At 38.1% G+C, this 22,208-nt stretch overlaps 1 protein-coding gene across 2 annotated transcripts in view; it reads right to left on the reverse strand.

The window, feature by feature from the left end:
- Positions 1-4,771: 4,771 nt before the first annotated feature.
- Positions 4,772-22,208, reverse strand: part of CD80 (CD80 molecule) — a 31,765-nt gene continuing 14,328 nt past the window's right edge. The window contains exons 4-6 of one of the 2 annotated variants that reach the window (XM_079155349.1): positions 19,584-19,865; positions 15,627-15,731; positions 4,772-6,466 (exon numbers count right to left, since the gene is read on the reverse strand). In XM_079155349.1, coding sequence (XP_079011475.1) covers positions 6,459-6,466; positions 15,627-15,731; positions 19,584-19,865 — 395 coding nt within the window. In that variant the 3' untranslated portion in view covers positions 4,772-6,458. Of the gene's footprint in view, positions 6,467-10,971; positions 14,407-15,626; positions 15,732-19,583; positions 19,866-22,208 lie in introns of those variants that run through there. The other variant, XM_079155348.1, reaches the window with a different exon arrangement.

Here is a 22,208-nt window from a genome sequence, read left to right on the forward strand (position 1 = left end):
AAGATGGTAAGAAATCATGAACAGAATCTCCAAGAACTATGGGATATCATGAAAAGGCCAAATTTAAGAATTATTGGGATTGAGGAAGGCCTAGAGAAACAAGCCAAAGGAATGAACAATTTATTCAATGAAATAATATCAGAAAATTTCCCAAATCTGAAGAATGAAATGGAAACTCAAGTTCAAGAGGCTTATAGGACTCCAAATACACAAAATTACAACAGACCCACACCAAGGCACATTATAATGAAAATACCTAACATACAAAATAAAGACAGAATTTTAAAGGCTGTGAGAGAAAAGAACCAAATTACATTCAGGGGGAAACCAATACGGATATCAGCAGATTTTTCAATCCAGACCCTAAAAGCTAGAAGGGCCAGGAACAACATTTTTCAAGCCCTGAAAGAAAATGGATGCCAACCAAGAATCTTATACCCAGCAAAACTTACCTTCAAATTTGACGATGAAATAAAATCCTTCCATGATAAACAAAAGCTAAAAGAATTTACAAAAAGAAAGCCAGCATTACAGAACATTCTCAGCAAAATATTCCATTAGGAAGAGATGAAAAACAAAGAAGCAAATCAGCAAAGGGAGGAATTATCCTAAAGGAATTGTCAAATAAAGGAGGAAACAAGTTGTGTCAAACAAATAAATAAATAAAATTTTAAAAATGAACCAAATGACCGGGAAACCAAATCATTTCTCTATAATAACCCTGAATGTTAATGGCCGGAATTCATCAATCAAAAGACATACACTGGCAAGATTGGATTAAAAAGAAAGATCCAACAATATGCTGCCTGCAAGAGACTCACCTCATACAAAAAGATACCCATAGACTAAAGGTGAAAGGATGGGGAAAAACATACCATGCACATGGACTCAGCAAAAAAGCTGGAGTATCCATCCTCATTTCCGATAATGTGGACTTCAAGGCAAAGTTAGTCAGAAGGGATAAAGAAGGTCATTTCATACTGCTTAAGGGAAGCATAAATCAGCAAGATATAACAATCATAAACATCTATGCCCCAAACAGTGGCTAATCCATGTATGTCAAACAAATCCTTCTCAATTTCAGAAACCAAATAGACCATAACACAATAATACTAGGTGATTTTAACATGCCTCTCTCACCACTGGACAGATCTTCCAGACAAAAATTGAACAAAGAAACCATAGATCTCAATAACACAATCAATAATTTAGACTTAACGGACATTTATAGAATATACCATCCAACCAAGAGCGAATACACTTTCTTCTCAGCAGCACATGGATCCTTCTCTAAAATAGACCATATATTATGCCACAAAGCTAATGTTAGCAAATACAAGAAGATAGAGACACTACCATGTATTCTATCAGATTATAATGGATTGAAGTTAGAAATAAATGAAAGAGTAAAACACAGAAACTATTCCAACATCTGGAGATTAAACAATATGCTATTATATGATGAATGGATAACAGAAGATATTAGGAAGGAAATTAAAAAATTCTTAGAGGTAAATGAGAACAAAGAAACATCATATCAAAATCTCTGGGATACTATGAAAGCAGTACTTCGAGGGAAATTTATTTCATGGAGCGCATTTAATAAAAGAAGTAAAACTCAACAAATAAACGACCTAACACTACAGCTCAAAGCCCTAGAAAAAGAAGAACAGAACAGCACCAAAAGTAGTAGAAGACAGGAAATAGTTAAACTCAGAGCTGAAATCAATGAAATTGAAACAAAAGAAACAATACAAAAAATTGACAAAATAAATAGTTGGTTTCTTCGCAAAAATAAACAAAATTGATAAACCTTTAGCCACACTAACAAAGAGAAGACGAGAGAAAATCCAAATCACTAAAATTCGGAATGAACAAGGAAATATCACAACAGACAGGATTGAAATACAAAACACAATTAGAAGCTATTTTGAAAATCTATACTCCAACAAAATAGAAAATTTCGAAGACATCAACAGGTTTCTAGAGACATATGAATTGCCTAAACTGAACGAGGAGGACATAAACAATTTAAATAGACCAATTTCAAGTACTGAAATAGAAGAAGTCATCCAAAGCCTACCAACAAAGAAAAGTCCGGGACCAGATGGGTTCTCAGCCGAGTTCTACAAAACCTTTAAAGAAGAGCTCATTCCAATACTTCTCAAAGTATTCCATAAAATAGAAGAGGAGGGAACCCTCCCAAACTCATGCTATGAAGCCAATATCACACTAATACCTAAACCAGACAGAGACTCATCAAGGAAAGAAAATTTCAGACCAATATCCTTAATGAACATCGACACAAAAATTCTCAACAAAATTTTAGCAAATCGCATACAAAAACATATTAAAAAGATAGTGCACCATGATCAAGTGGGTTTCATCCCAGGGATGCAAGGTTGGTTCAACATCAGGAAATCAATAAACGTAATTCACCATATTAATAGACTTAAAGTCAAGAATCACATGATTATTTCAATAGATGCAGAAAAAGCATTTGATAAAATACAGCATCCCTTCATGCTCAAAACACTAGAAAAAATAGGGATAGTGGGAACATTCCTTAACATTGTAAAGGCCATTTATGCGAAGCCCATGGCTAATATCATTCTAAATGGTGAAAAACTGAAAGCATTCCCCCTAAAAACGGGAACAAGGCAGGGATGCCCTCTTTCACCACTTCTATTCAACATTGTTCTGGAGACTCTGGCCAGAGCAATTAGACAAACCAAAGAAATTAAAGGGATACGAATTGGAAAAGAAGAACTCAAACTATCCCTGTTCGCTGATGGTATGATTATATATTTAGAGGAACCTGGAAATTCCACCAGAAAACTCTTAGAACTCATAAGTGAATTCAGTAAAGTAGCAGGTTACAAGATCAATGCCCATAAATCCAACGCATTTTTATACGTAAGTGATGAATCTTCAGAAAGAGAAATTAGGAAAACTACCCCATTCACAATAGCCTCGAAAAAAATAAAATACTTGGGAATCAATCTCACAAAAGAGGTGAAAGACCTCTACAATGAGAACTATACAACACTAAAGAAAGAAATTAAAGAACACCTTAGAAGATGGAAAGATCTTCCATGTTCTTGGATAGGAAAAATTAATATTGTCAAAATGGCCATACTACCTAAAGTGCTATACAAATTCAAAGCAATTCCAATTAAAATCCCAATGACGTACCTTACAGAAATACAGCAAGCAATTATGAAATTCATCTGGAAGAATAAGAAACCCAGAATAGCTAAAGCAATCCTTAGCAGGAAGAGTGAAACAGGGGGTATTGCAATACCAGATCTTCAACTATACTACAAAGCAATAGTAACAAAAACAGCATGGTATTGGTACCAAAATAGAAAGGTAGATCAATGGTATAGAATAGAGGACACGGACACAAATCCAAATAAATACAATTTTCTCATACTAGACAAAGGGGCCAAAAATATGCAATGGAGAAAAGATAGCCTCTTCAACAAATGGTGCTGGGAGAATTGGAAATCCATATGCAACAGAATGAAACTAAACCCCTATCTCTCACCATGCACGAAACTAAACTCAAAATGGATTAAGGACCTCAGAATCAGACCAGAGACCCTGCAGATTATAGAAGAAAAAGTAGGTCCAAATCTTCACCTTGTTGGTCTAGGACCAGACTTCCTCAACAGGACTCCCATAGCACAAGAAATAAAAGCAAGAATCAATAACTGGGATAGATTCAAACTAAAAAGCTTTCTCTCAGCAAAGGAAACTATCAGCAATGCGAAGAAAGAGCATACAGAGTGGGAGAATATCTTTGCCAATCATACTTCAGATAGAGCACTAATCTCCAGAATCTATAAAGAACTCAAAAAACTCTACTCCAAGAATTCAAATAATCCAGTCGACAAATGGGCTAAGGAAATGAATAGACACTTCACAGAAGAAGATCTACAAGCAATCAACAAACATATGGAAAAATGTTCAACATCTCTAGTAATAAGAGAAATGCAAATCAAAACCACCCTAAGATTCCATCTCACCCCAATTAGAATGGCGATTTTCAAGAATACGAGCAACAACAGGTGTTGGTGAGGATGTGGCAAGAAAGGTACACTCATACATTGCTTGTGGAGCTGCAAATTAGTTCAGCCACTCTGGAAAGCAGTGTGGAGATTCCTTAGAAAACTTGGAATGGACCCTCCATTTGACCCAGCTATCCCACTCCTTGGCCTATACCCAAAGGATCTAAAATCAGCATACTACAGAGATACAGCCACATCAATGTTCATAGCTGCTCAATTCACAATAGCCAGACTGTGGAACCAACCTAGATGCCCTTCAATTGATGAGTGGATAAAGAAACTGTGGTATATATATACAATGGAATATTACTCAGCCATAAAGAATGATAAAATTATGGCATTTGCAGGCAAATGGATGAAATTGGAGAATATCATGCTAAGTGAGATAAGCCAATCTCAAAATGCCAAAGGATGAATGATATCGCTAATAAGTGGAGGATGACACATAATGGAGGGGAGGGAAGGGTTAGTGTTAGGGTTAGTGTTAGGGTTAGGGAGGGGGGCAAGTATGGAGGAAGGAAGTACTGTATAGAGGGTAAAGAGGGGTGGGAGGGGTGGGGGGAAGGGAAAAAATAACAGAATGAATCAAACAACATTACTCTATGTAAATTTATGATTACACAAATGATATGCCTTTACGCCATGTATAAACAGAGAAACAACATGTATCCCATTTGTTTACAATAAAAAAAAAGAGTAAATTAATGTTTTAGTTTACTTGTCAGTTTAACATATGGATTAAACCTTGGTTTTATATCAGTACATTAGTATTTGACCTTAGGGTAAAACCTTAAATAGCTTTAACTGATTGTCTCATATACATATAACCAACTTAGTTACACACAAACTTGTTGAAATTTGCCATTTATGTACACACAGAGTTTCTTAGCACTTACTTATAACTTCATGTATTTTATCACACAAAGACATTCTTACCCAGAAATATTTGCCTTTTCCTTCTACTAAATATATTTCCATACATATAACCTAAATTTTTAGCTATTGATCCCTTTTTAAATTCATGCTCTGAAACAACCCTTATGAAATTTCTTAATTGAGATAAAGTACTCCATTTAATAAGAAGAAATACTTTATGTTATTTACAGTACTCTAATTGAAACAGTTGAAATTTTGGATCCCTTGTATACAGAATTGTATCTGTTAGGACTTAATTCTTAGTAACCTTGTTTTTAGTGATGACACGAAGCAATTTTAAACACTTTTTTATCTACCAATCTATGAAAACACCAATAATGTTTAAGTATGTTACCCCATGGAATTTAAGGAGTTAAGAGTACTTGTTTTATTTAACGGTTAGGATTTTAACTTTGTAAATTAATCAGGTGTCTCTAACAAACACATTTAAGTAATCCTATACATGTCAAATATAATTTATTTATTTACTGTAAAACCCAAGATGTCAGACAAGTGTGTTGAACAGTATTTGTCATCTCTTTCATGTTGAAGAAAAGTCCTAGAAACAATGGATATTAGACATCAACATTTTATGTTTGACCACCTAGAGAGACTTGTGAGTTAAATAATTTTAAAGACATTTTATCTTCATTTGTTTACCCAATTTAAATTGAACCTTTTAAAATCACATGAATTAAAGGTATCTGGATCCATTTTTTAATTTTAATTCATGAGTGATCATTATCTATATACCAATTTTGATATCATGTACATGATATATGGACACATATATATAGACAGCCAACACAATATACACATAACACAAAAGCAAAGACCTTGTAAATTTTCAATAAGGAGAAAAAAGAAAATCTACACTACAATAGTCATACAGTATTTAAACCTCCCAGTCTTCAGTAGCCTGATGTATGAGAGGTACCTTACAATGAGCTTCCAGTCTCCAGCAGGTGTCTCAGGATGGGATTTGCCCCACCTAAAGATGGAAGATACATCTTCCAGGATTATCCAAGATGGCCACTGTGCCTTCAAAATGTGTTGGGAAATGGGGAGCTGCAGCTCAGGGTGTGGGCGTGGTCAGCTGGAGGTCCTGGAGGTGGGGTGTGGTTGGTCTGGTTGAGGGATCCTGCAGGTACTGTGACAGTGAAATTCCAGGCAGCAGCAGACAGCTGGGGCTCCACTGGCAGTCTGTGGTCAGTTTGCTGACTGCTGTCGGCCCATCGGGAGGTGAACCTTTGGCAGGTGATGGATAGGTGAAAGGCAGGTGATGGGCAGGCAAGAGGCAGGCAAATGGCGATGATAGGCGCCTGACAGTGAGCAATCAAGAAACAGATATCCTCTGCTTGAAACCCAAGTTACCGAGTGACAAGGAACGCAGCCTCCCTCTAGTCCTCCATCTTGGATCCTCCCTTGTAAGTTTTTGTAGGTGAATCTCCATTACAATGTCACAGATGTTTAAAACTCTGGTTGAATAAAAATAGGACTGATCATAAAGACATTAAAATCATGAGCTCAAAAAATATAGAATTTAAGAAAAAAAACAAGAGTCCTAGAAAAAAATGACATGGCTATTAATTATTTTAGTAAAGCATCATAAAATTTACTTTTTGGTTTAAAGAGATGACAGTATTTGTCATCTCTTTCATGTTGAAGAAAAGTCCTAGAAACAATGGATATTGTAGGAGTTCAGGTAAAAGATGCTTTTTCTTTTCTTTTTTTCTCTTGGATCTCTTCCTGAGCCTGCAGGTTTCTTCCATTACATTTTTTGCTTTTGCAGTCCTGGGTGGGGATGGAACCCAGGACCCTTCCATTACATTTTAATGTAAGCCTTGACTGAGATCTGGAAGGAGCTGAGGAAAATTGCTCCTTCGAGCAGAAATTCATCTAGGGCATTTTAATCATTTTTTTTTTTTTTTTCTAGTTGGTAATAGGACAGGTTTGGATGTGGAAGAAAATTATGAGACCTTATTTTCCATTACTTTCAAGAATGAAGCTACTATGCTAAGCTCTTTATTGAAATATGCCACTGGCTATTGAGCTGGTTTGTCCATGGCTGCCTTTCCAGTGTTTTGGGTGACTATTTTTAGGGTTATTTTTCCTCTCAGTGACAAACAGGTTAAATCTTGCTCCATAGGTAAGCTGAGGGCAGGGGCTTCAAGTAAGACATCTTTTTGAAATCTTAAAAACTTTAGTATGTTCTGTTTCCCATACCAAGGCAGTTGCTCCTTGGTGTAGAGTTTCTTTAAGGAGGCTATAAAGAAGCTTAGCTAATTCCCCATACCCAGGAATCCAAAGCCTGTGGTATCCAGTTATCCCTAGGAAGCCCCTGAGTTGCCTTATGGTCTGGGGCAGAGGATATTGTCCTATGGGGATTATTCTTTCCTGTCCTTGCTTGAGGGTTCCTTGAGACAGTTGCAATTCTAAATATTGAACCCGTTGATGGCATAATTGAGCTTTCTTCTTTGAGATCCCATAATCCCTATCAGCTAAGAAGTTTAGGAGTTCTGTAATGGTCTTTTGACATTCCTTCTGTGTGGTGGCACATAAAAGGATTTCAGCTACATATTGGAGAAAAATTACAGATGTTTTATCTCTGAATTCTGTTAAGTCCTTAGCTAGTGTTGTTGGAACAGGTGAGAGCCATCTCTAAATCCTTGAGGCAACACGGTCCAGGTTAATTGAGATCCAGTATCTGGTTCTTAAAGGTAAACAAACATTGCAACTGAGAGTCTAGGGTATACAGAAAAAGGCATTTTTAAATCTAACACAGTAAACCAAGCAGCAGCTGGAATCTCAGATAACAAAGTATATGGATTAAGAATCACAGGGTGGAGGGAAAAGACTGCTTCATTAATTATTCTAAGGTTCTGGACTAGGCGCCATTCCCCATTTGGCTTTTGAACTCCTAAAATGGGTGGATTACATGGGCTGTTGCAGGATAGTAAAAGTTTCTGCTCTTTGAGGTTTTGAATGATCTTTAATAAACCTTTTTTCTTCTCTTTATGCTCCCTTTCTTTCTTTTCCCCTTGATCTCTATTATTAAAAAAAATGGAAAATGTAAGCTGGAGGATATCACTTAAAGATTGATCAGGGTCATATGCCAATTTTGTAACTTCCTTCAAATGTCTGGGGCTAACTGAATGATAAATTTATCCTTTAAAATAGGTGGCTCTGTGTTTTCTCATTGCCTCCCTATGTTTCTCCATGAAAATAGCAGGGCTTTCCTGGGGACCCTGTACAATTTCAGAGACCTTGGAATAATGAGCTTTTGCTTGATTCTCCTGAGGGCCTTAAGGCTCAACATTTGGAAATGTCTAACCTTCCAAGTGTTCTGTTCATCATTTGGATCCCAGTCAGGATCATTTCTGGGAACTACATGTGCTCTCGATGGTTAAGTAATAGCATAATCTTTTCAGGTGAAGTCAAATACCTGACATAAGTTCTGAAACATCTCAACACATTTATTTGGAGCCTCTGAAAATCTCCCTAAATTTATTCTTATCTGTTGTAAGTTGGAGGGGAGTCCCCTTGATTTCTCTCCCTTAGTAGGTGATTCTGTAAGTCCTTCTCCTCTCATGGCAGAGATTATTGAGGCAAAGCTGGCAAATATGAAAGACACATTTCTTGATCATTTGTAATTTCCCAGTACGCAGGCTGATGGTGAACCTGGCAATACTGTTGAGAGTGAAACTCCCATCTTCAGTGAGAAAATTAGGGATGTCTCCCTAAGTTTGAGCTTCAATACAGTCTATAAAACCCATCTCTTGCCACCGGGCTTTGCCAAAGTTATTTCTGGCCTCCTTTGGCAAAGTACTAGGGTCCTAGTTTGTCCTATGCCAGAGACCCTTGGAGGATTCAGACTTAAGGACATTACTGCTTTCCTTCTTGCCACTTTAAACTCCTGATTATGAAAAACCCATGGCAAAAGTAAAAATTGCACTTTTTTTTTTTACTATTTTTTGCCCTGTAGACTAAAGGAATCTCAGGAGGGTGAGGGTCATCTACTGGTTGTTAGTTGTATAATGCCCTTCTCTCGAGGAACTCTCAGGAGGGGTTGATTTAGAATGCAAGTAATCTTGGTAATCAAAGGGCTCTGGAGACAGTGACATTCCAATCTCCCAGAGGTGGTCTCCAACTTCCCAGATCCAAACTGGCCTCCATTTTCTTGATTCGACCCTATCACCTATCTATCCTGACTTCCTGTCTTTAATTCTGGCTTCATTGCTTTGAGGTATAAAAGGCATTCACTCATCTTACACATCAGAGGAAATTAATTTTGGATAGTTCTATTTTCTCCAAAATCTGATGAGGAAGTTGGAGAGCAACAAAGGAAAAAAAAATGTAAAATCAAATTCTGGCTCCAAACTCAGTAGCACATGCCTGTAATCCCAGCTACTCAGGAGGCTGAGGCAGGAGGATCACAAGTTAAAAGTTAGTCTGGGCAACTCAGCAAGATTCTGTCTCAAAAATGAGAAAAGAAAAGGGTGGTGTGTGTGTGCATGCATATGTATGTGTGTGTATGTGCGTGCATGTGTGTGTGCTGGGGATGTAGCTCTGTGGTTGAGCTCTGGATTCAATAGCAAAAAAAAAAAAAAAAAGAAGAAGAAGAAGAAGCCCAGAGTCAAACTGCTGAAGAGAAATTGCACTGAGCACCTGAGCTCTTTGATCCTGTCTAGCCTTTATAACTTATCTCTGCTGTGCCTTTCAGTGTCCTTGTCATTAAGACTAATATTCTCTAATGTCACTTCTACACACAGAGAATTTTTGGTTTCTAAACCTTATCAAGGTCACCAGAGCTACCTCAGTGCCCCTTGCAGTCCTCTAGACACTTCTGCAAAACCACTATAGTGAAGAGGCTTCTCCTAGCAAACAGACACTTGAAGGACATGGCTGGGTAGTCCAAGCATCTGAAGAAGTTTCTAGAAGAAGTCAATCACAAATGGAGGTGGAGCCTTTGGAAACAAAATAAATGAGTACTTGAAGCCCTAAATTTGCAAGGGAGGAAAACATTTTTAAATTGTGCATTTTTAATCTCAAGGCCAAGAATGTTCCTAGCTTGAGGTAATATTGTAGATATAAATCTTAATAGCTAAAGAATATGAAGGAAGACTAGAAGTATGAGAGAATTTAAGAACTAGTCTAATTTTCTTCACATGAAATATCTGTCAGACAAGTATTTATTAAAGCAGTGATCACCAATCAAATGCTATTGATCAAGGCTCTATGTTTGTGGCAAAGATGCATCAGATACGGTTGCTCTATTCCATAGGTATATTAAGTTTGTAAAGTATATAAGACATGAAAATAAATACAGGGTTGTACCAAATTTCAGAGGCCAAATTCTCAAAACCATGTGCTAGTTATTGAATCTTCTTGAGGGAAAAGGAAAGATTTCAGTATCAAGAAGTGAGCAATACACTGAAATGAAAAGAAAACGGGGTAGGTGTTTAAAAGACTGCTTTAGGAAACGTGTAATGAAAGGAGCTTGAAGCCTAGTTTGAGTCCTGGTTCAGCTCCTTATCTGTATAATCGCAACAAATCACTCACCTTCTGGCAGTCTCCAGTTTCTCTCCCATAAAATAGGGTTAGAAAGATATTGCTCAAAGAAATTTTAAAATTATTTATTTGTTTTGCCGTACTGGAGCCTAAACCCAGTGGTACTCTACCACTAAGCTACTAAGATGAAATGGTAGGCTGGGCATGTTAATACACATCTGTAATCCCAGTGTCTCAAGAGGTTGAGGCAGGAGGATGGCAAGTTAGAGGTCAGCCTCAGCAATTCAGAGAGGCCCTAAGCAACTAAACAAGACCCTGTCTCAAAAAGAAAAAAAAAAAAAAAAAAAAAAAGAAGAAAAGAAAAGAAAAAAAAAAAAAGGTAAGGGATGGGGATGTAGCTCAGTGGTAAAGCACCTCTGAGTTCAATTCCTACTACCAAAACAAACAACAAAAAGATGAAATGGTGTTTTAAAAAAAATAAGAGATTTATTTTTCATTTTCCTTTATTTTTAAAGGAAATTCTACAGATTTTCCTTTCTCAGGGAGGTGTTACCCCAAACTTCATAAGTCAAAACTAAACTGTTCATGGAGGTTACAAATACCCTAGACCTGATAATCAGTCTAGGATTTCAATGTTCCAATGTTTCTTTTACAGGAAAAGACCAGGGTCTTTAGGAGAACACAAAATTGATAGATGTTAAGAGTGTAATTCTCACAAAAGCTAAAGTTCCTTTAACAGAAAGAACATTCCAGATCCTCATCAGTAATCACCCTTCTGTATGTAGAGTCAGTAAGACAAATCTAAAAAGTCTTGAACCCCATTCACTAGCATCTAGTGTGCTCACATAGGTGCCTGGAAACGATACTATGTGAACAATGGAAAGAACTGAGGATGTTTAGACTGAAGAGATCAACTGGAACGCAGAGTTAAAAGTTTCAAAACTTTTCCTGTAAGCACCAGGGTCTCTTCTGAGTCTTTAAGTGAGAAAAGGACATGACAGAATAATCCTTGATGTAATTTGGTTGAGTGATTGGTCAGAAGGATGAGTCTGTCAGTAAGATGCAGAGAAATCAAGGATGATGTTATCATGTTAGTACATAGTGACCCCTATCTGTGTCCACCAAAAGTGAGAGATAGAGGAAAATGAATGATCAGAATAAGAAGTTAGCGCAGGAGTATTTTCAAGATAAATCAAATTGGTGTTTTATAAGTGAAGATATTGAGTTGGCTGACAAGAGGGGAACATTGCAAGATGGCAGAATAGCACAGCAAAGGAAAAGGCTGCAATAGGCAATTTGCATGAGGGGAGAAACTGAGAGGGAGGCCAAGCACTCTTGAATCTGTTTAGAGTAATTTGAATGAAGTTTTTGAGGTGAGGTAGGTAAAAATCCTCACTTTTAGTACTAAGAGGAAGAAAGACTTTCTCACGACCCGCATGATCTCATATGTCCCACATGGGTAGAGAAGAGCTAGAGGAAGCTATGTTTTCACATTCTCTTCAGCCTTAGGCTTTTCCACGTCCAGTGTAAATACAGGATGTCCTCATCTCTATTTCTACCGTCTTCCTTCATAGTTTATTCAGCTTTTTCACTACTGTGAGTAAATGATCTGACCACTACAATTATAAAGGAGGAAAAGTTTATTTGGCGGCTTATGGTTTCAGAATTCTTAGTCCATAGAAGGTTGGATACATTCCTTGGGGCTCCAGGTATCATAGTGGGAGAGTGTGGCAGAGGGAACCAGCTCACATATTGATCAGGAAGCAGAGAGAGAGTTCTCCACTTGCGAGATACAAATATATACCCCATAGCCATGCCCCCAATTAACCACCTCTTCCAGCCACACACCACCTGCTTCCAGTTGCCAGTAACTGCCACCAGTTAATTCCATCAGGGAATTAATTCACTGATTAGGTTAAGACTATCACAGCCCAATCATTTTTTCCTCTGAGCCTTCTTGTATTGTCTCACATGTGAACTTTTGGGGAACACCACATATCCAAACTATAACATTACACCCCTGGTCCCCCAAAGCTAAATACATTTGGTCCATTTGTAAGAGTCCCTATAGTCTCAACAGTATAAACATTGATCAAAGTTCAAGTCCAAAGTCTTTTCTGAGGCTCAAGGTAACCCTTTCATTGTGAGCGCCTATAAAATCAAAAACAATTTACAATATCCAACATATAAAGGTACTGAGTAAACATTTCCATTTGAAAAATTAAGTGCATAGAAAGAAGGGGTAGGACCAAAGCAAGACCAAAATCCAGTTGGGCAAACAGCTCTTGTGGCTCCATGTCCAGCATCTGGGGCATATGGCATGGTGATGCTCTCTCCAAAGGGCATGTGTAGCTTGACCATGTGGACTTGTTGTTTGCAGCCCAAGTGGCCTTCCTGTTGGCTTTTCTCTGCTCATTTCCTGCAGCTTTCCTTGGACCATGTTCCATGTCACTGGCATTTCTTAATCTCAGGGGTCTCCACCGCAGATTTGACTTCCTCCCACATCTCCACACTTTGACTTCTTAGGGAATGCCTGCAGAGACTCCAGCCTTGCTGCGCTTTGCCTGACTTCCCAGGCCTTCCTTTGAAATCTTAGTGGAAGCCTCATAAACCCTTAACTCCAGCATCCTGCATTCCTGCAAAACTAGCACCATGTGGTTGACACCAAGGTCTGCAGTACCACAGCCTCCAGGGACCTTTGCCACAGCAACCTCTGAGTGTCTGGTGGCTGAGCATGTTGAAAAAACTTCCTAGGCCCCCTTGTGCAAGAAGGATACCCCACTGGTATCTTCTCAAGAGAATATTCACCTTACTCCTTTGAGATTGAGATGGATGTGGTCTTGCCAGCTTCTGAGATGACTTCAAGCCATCTTTCTTATTGTCTCTAGGCAAAGTCTTCAGCATTCCTTTAGTGGCAGTAATGCCTTTAACAGCCTCAACTTTCTTAGCCCTAGTTTTACTCCTGCCTTTCAAGTCCATGTTTTTCAAGTTTTTCTGCTCTTTTTTCTGCTCCTGATTATCAAAATAAATTTGGCTAAAAGCCACTGCCAGCAATATCCATGTCACTGCCTGAAATATTCTGCTGTCTAGAAATTTCCTCCACCAGGTTAAGAAATCCATTGCTTTTAAAATCAGCCTCACAGAAAGTCTCAGAATACAGATAAAATGTAGACAACTTCTCAGTCAGAACGTAACACAAATGGCCTCTACTCCAAATTTCAACAGAGTTCTCCTTTTCTGAACCCTCTCGAGCCCGGTCTTCACTGACCACAGTCCTATTGCCATTCTGGTGTTCTGAGCTCCCACCAAAATTGACCATTAATCTCTGCTCAAAACATTCTAAAACATTTCCATCTTGTATTGCTACACATCTTGAAATTCCTCCTAACAACTTCAAAAAGCTCAAAAGCTTTGGAACCACATGGCCAGGTTAATCACAGCGATGACCTCACTCTTGGTACTAATTTCTGTTTTAGTCAGCTTCTTCACAGCTCTGACTAAATTTTCTGGCCAGCACAATTATAGAGGAGAAAAAATTTATTTGGGGGCACATGGTTTCAGAGATCATAGTCCATTGAAGGCCGGCTTCATTCCTTGGGGCTCCAGGTGAGGCTGGACATCATAGTGGAAGAGTGTGGCAGAGGGAACCCGCTCACATGTTGATAAGGAAGCAGAGAGAGAGACTCCACTCTCCAGATACAAATATATATCTCCTAGTCACGCCCCCAATTAACCACTTCCTATAGCCACACCCCACCTGCCTCCAGTTACCACTTGCTTAATCCCATCAGGGATTAATTCACAAAGACTCTCACACCCCAATCATTTTTCTTCTGAACCTTCTTGCGTTGTCTCACACTTCGTATCTAAACCACAACACTTCTCTCATTGCGTCTTGTGGCAGGTCCTTAAAAAAGCATGAACAATGAAAATGATATTAAGTCTACCTTAAACCATGTCCATGTGTTTCAGCAAGACTTCAGACTGCCTTAGATCTAGAGCAGTGGTTCTCAGACAGGGGGAACTTTCATCCTCCCCCACCAGAGGACAATACTTCAGTAATACTCAAAAAGACATTTGGTTGTCACAACCAGGGAAAAGGTACTCCTGGCACCCAGTGAGTAGAAGCTAGGCAAGCTGCTAAACATCCTATAGTGTACAGAACAGCACTCTAAAACAAAGAATTGACTGACCCAAAATATTGATAGTAATAGTGCTGAGGATGAGAACCCCTGAATTAGAGGATAAGGTTGAACAGCTTGTATTTGAAATACTCTTGAGTCCACCAGACACTCTCATCCTACCCATGGGATAATTTGCTCATAACACAGTCTCTATTGACTTCTCTGAGCAATGACATTTTTGTGTATGTGCTGAAAGTTGGAAAAATCAGCAGATGGTGGTCTTCTAATTTTCTTTGCTTAGTGTATGTAATTTCAACTCCAGGAATATTCAGAATCCCTTCCTGGTGATTACAGCTATAGCTTTGACCTAGCAGTTCCTCTTCATTTAAACACAGAGATCTAGGACAGAATGTGTCTAAGGCCACAAATTTAAATTCATAGAATAAAATATCCTAGATGTATTTTCATCAACCACTCCTCATCTTTCATCCAAAAAAAAAAATGTGTTCTGAAGATTTGAGAATTGGTAAAACCACCTGTGGCCATGTAGTTTCTCAACTTCATTAGTGCATCTTGTCTTTCTTCAAGAAAATAATTCTTACCCTTGAAATCTTGATGTTCTGCCTTTCCTCTAACTCCAAACCAAAGATTAAAATATCAGTTAGCATTGGAGATGTTTTCAAATTAGTCAAAGCCTAAGTATCTCCAAGAAAATACAAAATTAGGGAAAATGAAAGGGCCAAAGTACAATACATATTAAGGGTACTGACTACTTGTCTTTGTTAACCCCAGCACTTAGGAAAATGCTAGGCACATAGTAGGTGGCAAAAATGTGAAGTGAATGAAAATAACTTGTTGAGACAAGTAAAGGAGACACTGAAGTTGTCTCAGACTTGCTCAAACATAAGAAGAGAATAGGCTAAAATGACAGAGATGCTGAAATACACCAAAGAGTTTGGGCTTCCAGGAATTGAGATCATGGTGATAGAAAGGTAGTACTTACTGTAAATGCAATAGAAGCACAATGCAATGATCCCAATAACGATCACAACGCTCACACCTATTAAGATCGGGACCCCGATCTGATTGCCAGGAGGATCTTCCTTGACTGTGGAGGGAAAAGAAAAATGTCATCTACAGCTTGGTTCCCATCCTATCCTCTTCTACATGCACATGCAGAGAATTATTCACTTCTTTGCCATGTCAGCTCACCAAGACATAGCTGCTAACAATTTCCTTATATAATTCTTCATTCAGACATATTCTGCGGGCAAGTAATATTCAGATGTCAGTTATTGAATATGAGAAGGACAATTTGAACTTTTGCATTTACTGAGTTAAGTGAGCATAAGAAAAAATCTAAGGCCTAGTGCAGCGCACTCTGTAATCCCAGAAACTCAGGACACTGAGGCAGGAGGATGGCAAGTTCAAGCCAACCTCAGCAACTTAGCAAGGCCCTGGGCAACTTAGGGAGATCCTGTCTCAAAATAAAAAATTAGAAGGGCTGAGTTTGTAACTTCATGGTAAAGTGCCCGTGGCTTTAATTCCTAGTGCCCCACCTCCAAAAGAAAGAAAGAGTCTGAGGAGATACTTTAAAAGGCATCTTGTCTTCATTACTAGGTCTTCCTACTAATAATTAGTTGATTTCCCATTCTAGATATACCTTATTTTCCCTTCTCTAGTCTGTCCTGCTTTCTATCTTTCTCTTAGCATGTTCTCTTCCCATGCACACTACGCAGGTCCTGTCTGAGATTATAGTCCTCCTGGATGATCTCATCCATTCCCAAGGCTTGAAATGCCATATTTCTAATCTCGTTTCCAAGCTCCAGATTTTGTAGTTTTAGGGTCTGACTAGATGGTTGGAGGTCAATTTCTCCACCTGATTAAAGAATTACTTTATATTAGGTAGAGGGGAATGAAGGGAGGGGAAGGGGTATGGGGGAAGGAAGGATAGTAGAGTGAAACAGACATTATTACCTCATGTACATATATGACTGCATGACCGATGTGATCCTACAATATGTATAATCAGAAAAATGAGAAATTAAACTCCATTTATGTATGATCTATCAAAATGTATAAATGCATTCTACTGTCATGTACAACACATTAGAACAAATTTTAAAAAGATGAAAAAAAAAACCTGAACTCACTATATTCTTCCCAAAGCACATCTGCCACCTGTATTCACCAGTGCAGTGAGTGACACCATTAATTACCCCCATCAGAGTGACAGTTTTCTTGGTGTTCACTTCCCAGTAGCCTCCCATGTGCTTTCTGTGCCACATTCACAATATCTCTGGTGCTGATTGCTTTTCCCCAAATTGCTCTTAGGGACTGCGTTCATTTGGACTTTTCTTATCTTCCACTTATTAGCCTCCAAGCTGGTCTCTGCCTCAGATGACCTAGGCTGTAATAATTCCTACACATTGATGCTATAGTAATTGTACATCACAGCATACCACTAAAGACAGACTGTGGAAAGTTGGCTCTCCTTTTTTTTTTTTTTTTTTTTTTTTTTTTTTTTGTTAAACACCAGATTATAAGGAGAAATCAAGGGATTACAAAGGTAGGCCTCTACCAACCAGAATGACCCACAAAATAACAAAGAGGCCCTCACCCACCCGCCTGTTATCCTGGGATTCTGGAATTTCACAGTCTCTGGCTCACTCCTGGCTTCCTCTCAGGGGCCATTTCACACCCACCTGGGAGCTTCATTTAGCCTTCAGGGACCTTGTGTGAGTGAGGGAAGGAAGAAATCAGAACTGGCAGCAGCCAACTGGCCCTGCTGGGATGCTATTAGAACTCTGTCAACACACCACAGGGGCAGACTCAGAAGCCAGCATGTACTGAGCAAGGACACCTGCACATAAAACTAATTAGACACCATGAGTTGGGGTCCCTGGCTTACCTCTTTTCAGTTTATCAAGGTTTAACAAATTTGGCAGGTCTAGATTACAAAAATCATATGCCCAATCTGTTTAATTAATTATTGGATTTTTTTCCAGATCAGGTATTCTTATAGCATAGTTGTACTCACATTAACCTATAACATTTTTTAAAAATATTTTTTTAGTGTCAATGGATCTTTGTTTTTTATTTATTTATATGTGGTGCTGAGAATTGTACCCAGTGCCTCACATATGCTAGGTAAGCACTCTGCCACTGAGCTACAACCCCAGCCCAACCTATAACATTCTTATGAACTATAAACACCTAATCTATGTGTGTTTATGTGATCAACCCTTGGTCACACACAAATGAACTACTTACTTTAGACTCAACTCTAAATGATGCCTGCAACCCAGTTAGTGAGATTTGAGGTGTTTATACTCTTAAACTCTCCAACCACAAAGACAAAACCTACACATTGACCAGCAAAGATGCCTGGACCAAATCTGGTCTACCAACTTTTTTTTTTTTTTTTTTAATCAGGTTTTATTCAAACACAGCCATATCATTCACTGATGACTTGTCCATGCTGCTTTTATTTTACAGCAGCAGAACTGAGCTACTGCAGCAGATACCCTGTGACCTGTAGAGTCTGCAATATTTACTATCTGTCTCTTCATAAAAATTTTGGCAACCCTTGTCCTGAAACGTCATATATACCCATATTCCAAGCATAAATAATGTCCAAAATAAAATACATGCAAGCTACTACTGTTACTGATTAATTCTGTACTAATCCCCACATATAGAATAATCTAAATTTGGCTGGTTAATGATGAATCTCTAAGGTAAAAATATACCCTAAATTAATAGACTTGTCATTACTATATGATTCAAACCTTATTTTTATAAATTTTTGAATATGTAAAATATGATTGAGAAAGACAAGTTTGGAGTATTGATAAAACCATGTCAAAATTTGGTTTTCATTGGATTGATTTTCCCAGGAAATTTTACCTCATTACTCACTGCGGAAAATAGTTTAAGAATCTACCTCAAGACTGAAAACTCTAGAATAGATATACTAGAATGAAGTAAAATGCCATCTAAAATATCTCAACAAGAAGAAGGCATAAGCCATACCATGTATTATGCTCCATATTTACATATCATTGAATATCATATTTGGTACAGTATTTCTTATTATGCAGACACAAAATGTATCTTTGGGAGCGGAGCTGTGGGTTAGGGGACAGTCCTAGGAGTCCTCTACTATGGTTAGCCATATGAGTTAGAAAATGTATTTCAAGTATCTGAGTTCTTCTGTGATAACCTACTATGGGTTTAACATACATATATTTGTATAAACCCAACTTTTTCATTTTATATTTTCAGATGATCTCATCTGGTAGGGAAAGAGAATCCCATAGTTACTGCCTATAGTGTCAAATGTTGGCTTAAAAATGACCTTTTTCTTCCGGTATTGTCTGCAAAATTTTTTGCTACTCACATTCTTTACCAGACTTGGTTCTGAATGAACCAGTAGTATTAAAAAGCAATTTAGTCACAGAAGACAAAGATTTTATACAATGGGACCATGGAGGTAGCAGACTGCTCTAAAAGAAAGTGCCAAAACCCTGAAGGAAATTCCAAAGAAGTCCAAATTTTAATGCTTTATTTTGAGACATTTTAATGCTTTTATTTTAAGTTGCTGAGGCTGACCTCGAATTTGTGATCCTCTTGCCTCTGCCTCCCCAGTTGCTGGGATTACAGGTGTGTGCCACCAACCCAGCCAAATTTTAGTGCTTTTAATAAAAACAATATTATTACAATAACTCACCAAGATGACTACTTGATGAATAGCAGTTATTAGGTATGTATATTTTAGAATATTTATTTTAGGAACATTATCATCACACTTAACAAGTTAAAATAGCCTATCTTTTGTGTCTAAAATGACTACAAAATTACCATCAAAGTTAGTAAGTTTGATATAAAACATATCTGGCTGAGTTCTTTCCTTTTCAGATTCTGTGCAGTAGAACATTCCCAGGAAAATATGGCTTACGTTTCTCCCAGTTGAAGATCTGTGACACTGATAAGTCTCCATACTTGATGAGACACATGAAGCTGTGGTTGCTTGTCACATTGAAATCCAGGTTGCTGTGAACAGTGTACAGCTCAGTTTCAGGATCTTGGTAAACAGTAGTGTTGACGGCTTTTACCTCTTCTCCATTTTCCAACCAGGAGAGAGAAGGCTTAGGAAATCCTCCAGAGGTTGAGCATAGTATCCTTCTAAGGTCAGGAGATGGATGTTCAAAGTCTATTATGCTGGGGGTAGGGAAGTCAGCTAAAGAAAGAGCAGGATATAACTAGAGTCATATGTCTATGCATATGGCTTTATATTCTTGGTCAGTTATTTAGTTTTAATAAGAATGATAAAATGAGGGACTGGGGTTGTGGCTCAGTGGTAGCATGCTCGCCTAGCATATGTAAGGCCCTGGGTTTGATCTTCAGCACCACATAAAAATAAAGATATTGTGTCACCTGCGACTAAAATTTAAAAAGAATGATAAAATGAGATATAATTTGCAACTCAGCATAAGTCATTAATAGTCATGTATAATCCAAAGACTTCAATTTGAATTGGTTGTATCCATTTTTCACCACTTTTGATGGAGATCAGAAGGCACTTAGAGAAAAAACTAGGTTCATGTGAATAAAGGTTGACCTAGTACTCGTGATTGTTAGAGGTGAAGAGAAAAATAGCAAACGTTTATTGAGCTCTATTTAGTTAGGTCTGGATATTATCTTATTTTGTGTTCACAACAACACTAAGGGGTAGGTATAGATCAAAAGAGGTCAGATATCAAGCCAGATACAGTGGTGCACACCTTTAGTCCCAGCTACTGGGGAAGCAGAGGCAGAGGGATCACTTGAGCCCAGGAGTTTGAAGCTAGTTTGGGCAACGTAGCAAGACCTTGTCTCTTAAAAAATATAATAAAAAGCTGAATGTTCGTAACTTTATAAGATATAACCTACTATAATTCCCATATTATTATTAATCAAATGGAGATCTAGAGAAATCAGAACTAGTAGATAAAAGAACTGGGGTTTGCATTCAGGTTTCCCTGACACCAGAACTTGTCCTTACGGTTCTTTCCTTCCTTTTCCCTGTCACTTGAGGTACACAAGTACCTCTCTCCTATCTGATCTGTTTATTTAGTAAGCTATAACAAGCATGTGTGAAGTCACCCTTCTGAGTCATTTTTGGTTGGCATTATTATTTCCTACCTGTTAATTTACCCCATAAGACCGAAACATTACTTTCATATATTTGTTTCTTTTCACATCAATATGACCTATTATAACCTGGAATAACAAATCAGATAAGTCATATTATAAATTATTCAAAGTCAGATGATTTATAGGCACATAAATATTTGAGAAGTACCACTTCAATGGACTCAATTAGAAAATTTAGAATGGTTCTGGGTAAAGTAGGTTACTTTTCCCTTTTTGTTTTCTCTTAACTAATGTCCTTCCAACTGCATCCCAGGACACTGCTAGTCTCATGTTTAGCTGTCCTTGATCCTCTACTGTAATCTGCCACCAGAGCCTGCTCTCTCTCAAAGGTTTTCTCTTTCCCTTCTTGGATCTGTGTGTGTGTGTGTTACTGGTAATGGAACCCAGGGTCTTACAGATACTACGTAAGGACTGAACTACATCCGCAGCCCTTTTTACTTTACTTTATTTATTTATTTTTAAAAATTTGTTCTAATTAGTTATACTGTAGAATGCATTTTGACATATTGTACACAAATGGAGCACAACTTCTCATTCCTCTGGCTGTACACGGTGCAGTCACACCGGTCCTGTAATCATACATGTATATAGGGTAATAATGTCTGTCTCATATCACCACCCTTCTCACCCCTATACCCACTCCCCTCCCTTCACTCCCCTCTGCACAATCCAAAGTTCCTCCATTCGTCCCTACCTCCCCTGGCCCATTAGGGATCAGCATCTATCATGCTGATCTATGTTATCAGAAAAAAACATTCAGCCTTTGGTGTTTTGGGATTGGCTTATTTCACTTAGCATAATATTCTCCAGCTCCATCCATTTACCTGCAAATGTCATAATTTCATTTTTTTAAGGCTGAGCAATATTCCATTGTGTATATATACCACAGTTTCTTTATCTATTCATCTATTGAAGGACATCTAGGTTGGTTCCATAGTTTAGCTATTGTGATTTGAGCTGCCATAAACATTGATGTGGCTACATCACTGCAGTATGTTGACTTTAAGTCCTTTGGGTATAACTGAGGAGTGTGTGGTTCCATTCCAAGTTTTTTATTTTATTTTAAGATGGGGTCTCATTAAGTTGCCAAGGCCAGCCTGGAACTTGTGGTCCTCCTGCCTCAGCCTCCCAAGTCGCTGGAATTACAGGCATGCACCACCACGCCCAGTCTTCTTTATCTTTTTTTTTTTTTTTTTTTTTTTTTTTTTTGGTACCAGGGATTGAACCCAGCCACATCCCCAGTTTTTTTGTTTTTGTTTTTGTTTTTTTTTGAGACAAGATCTCGCTAAGTTGCTGAGGCTGGCTTTGAACTCAAGATCCTCATGCCTCTGCCTCCTGAGCAACTGGAATTGCAGGTGTGAGCTACCTCACCCGAACTTCTTTGTCT

Source organism: Sciurus vulgaris (assembly GCF_902686455.1).
Source record: "Sciurus vulgaris genome assembly, chromosome: 10".
In the NCBI taxonomy this organism is placed as follows: Eukaryota; Metazoa; Chordata; class Mammalia; order Rodentia; family Sciuridae; genus Sciurus; species Sciurus vulgaris.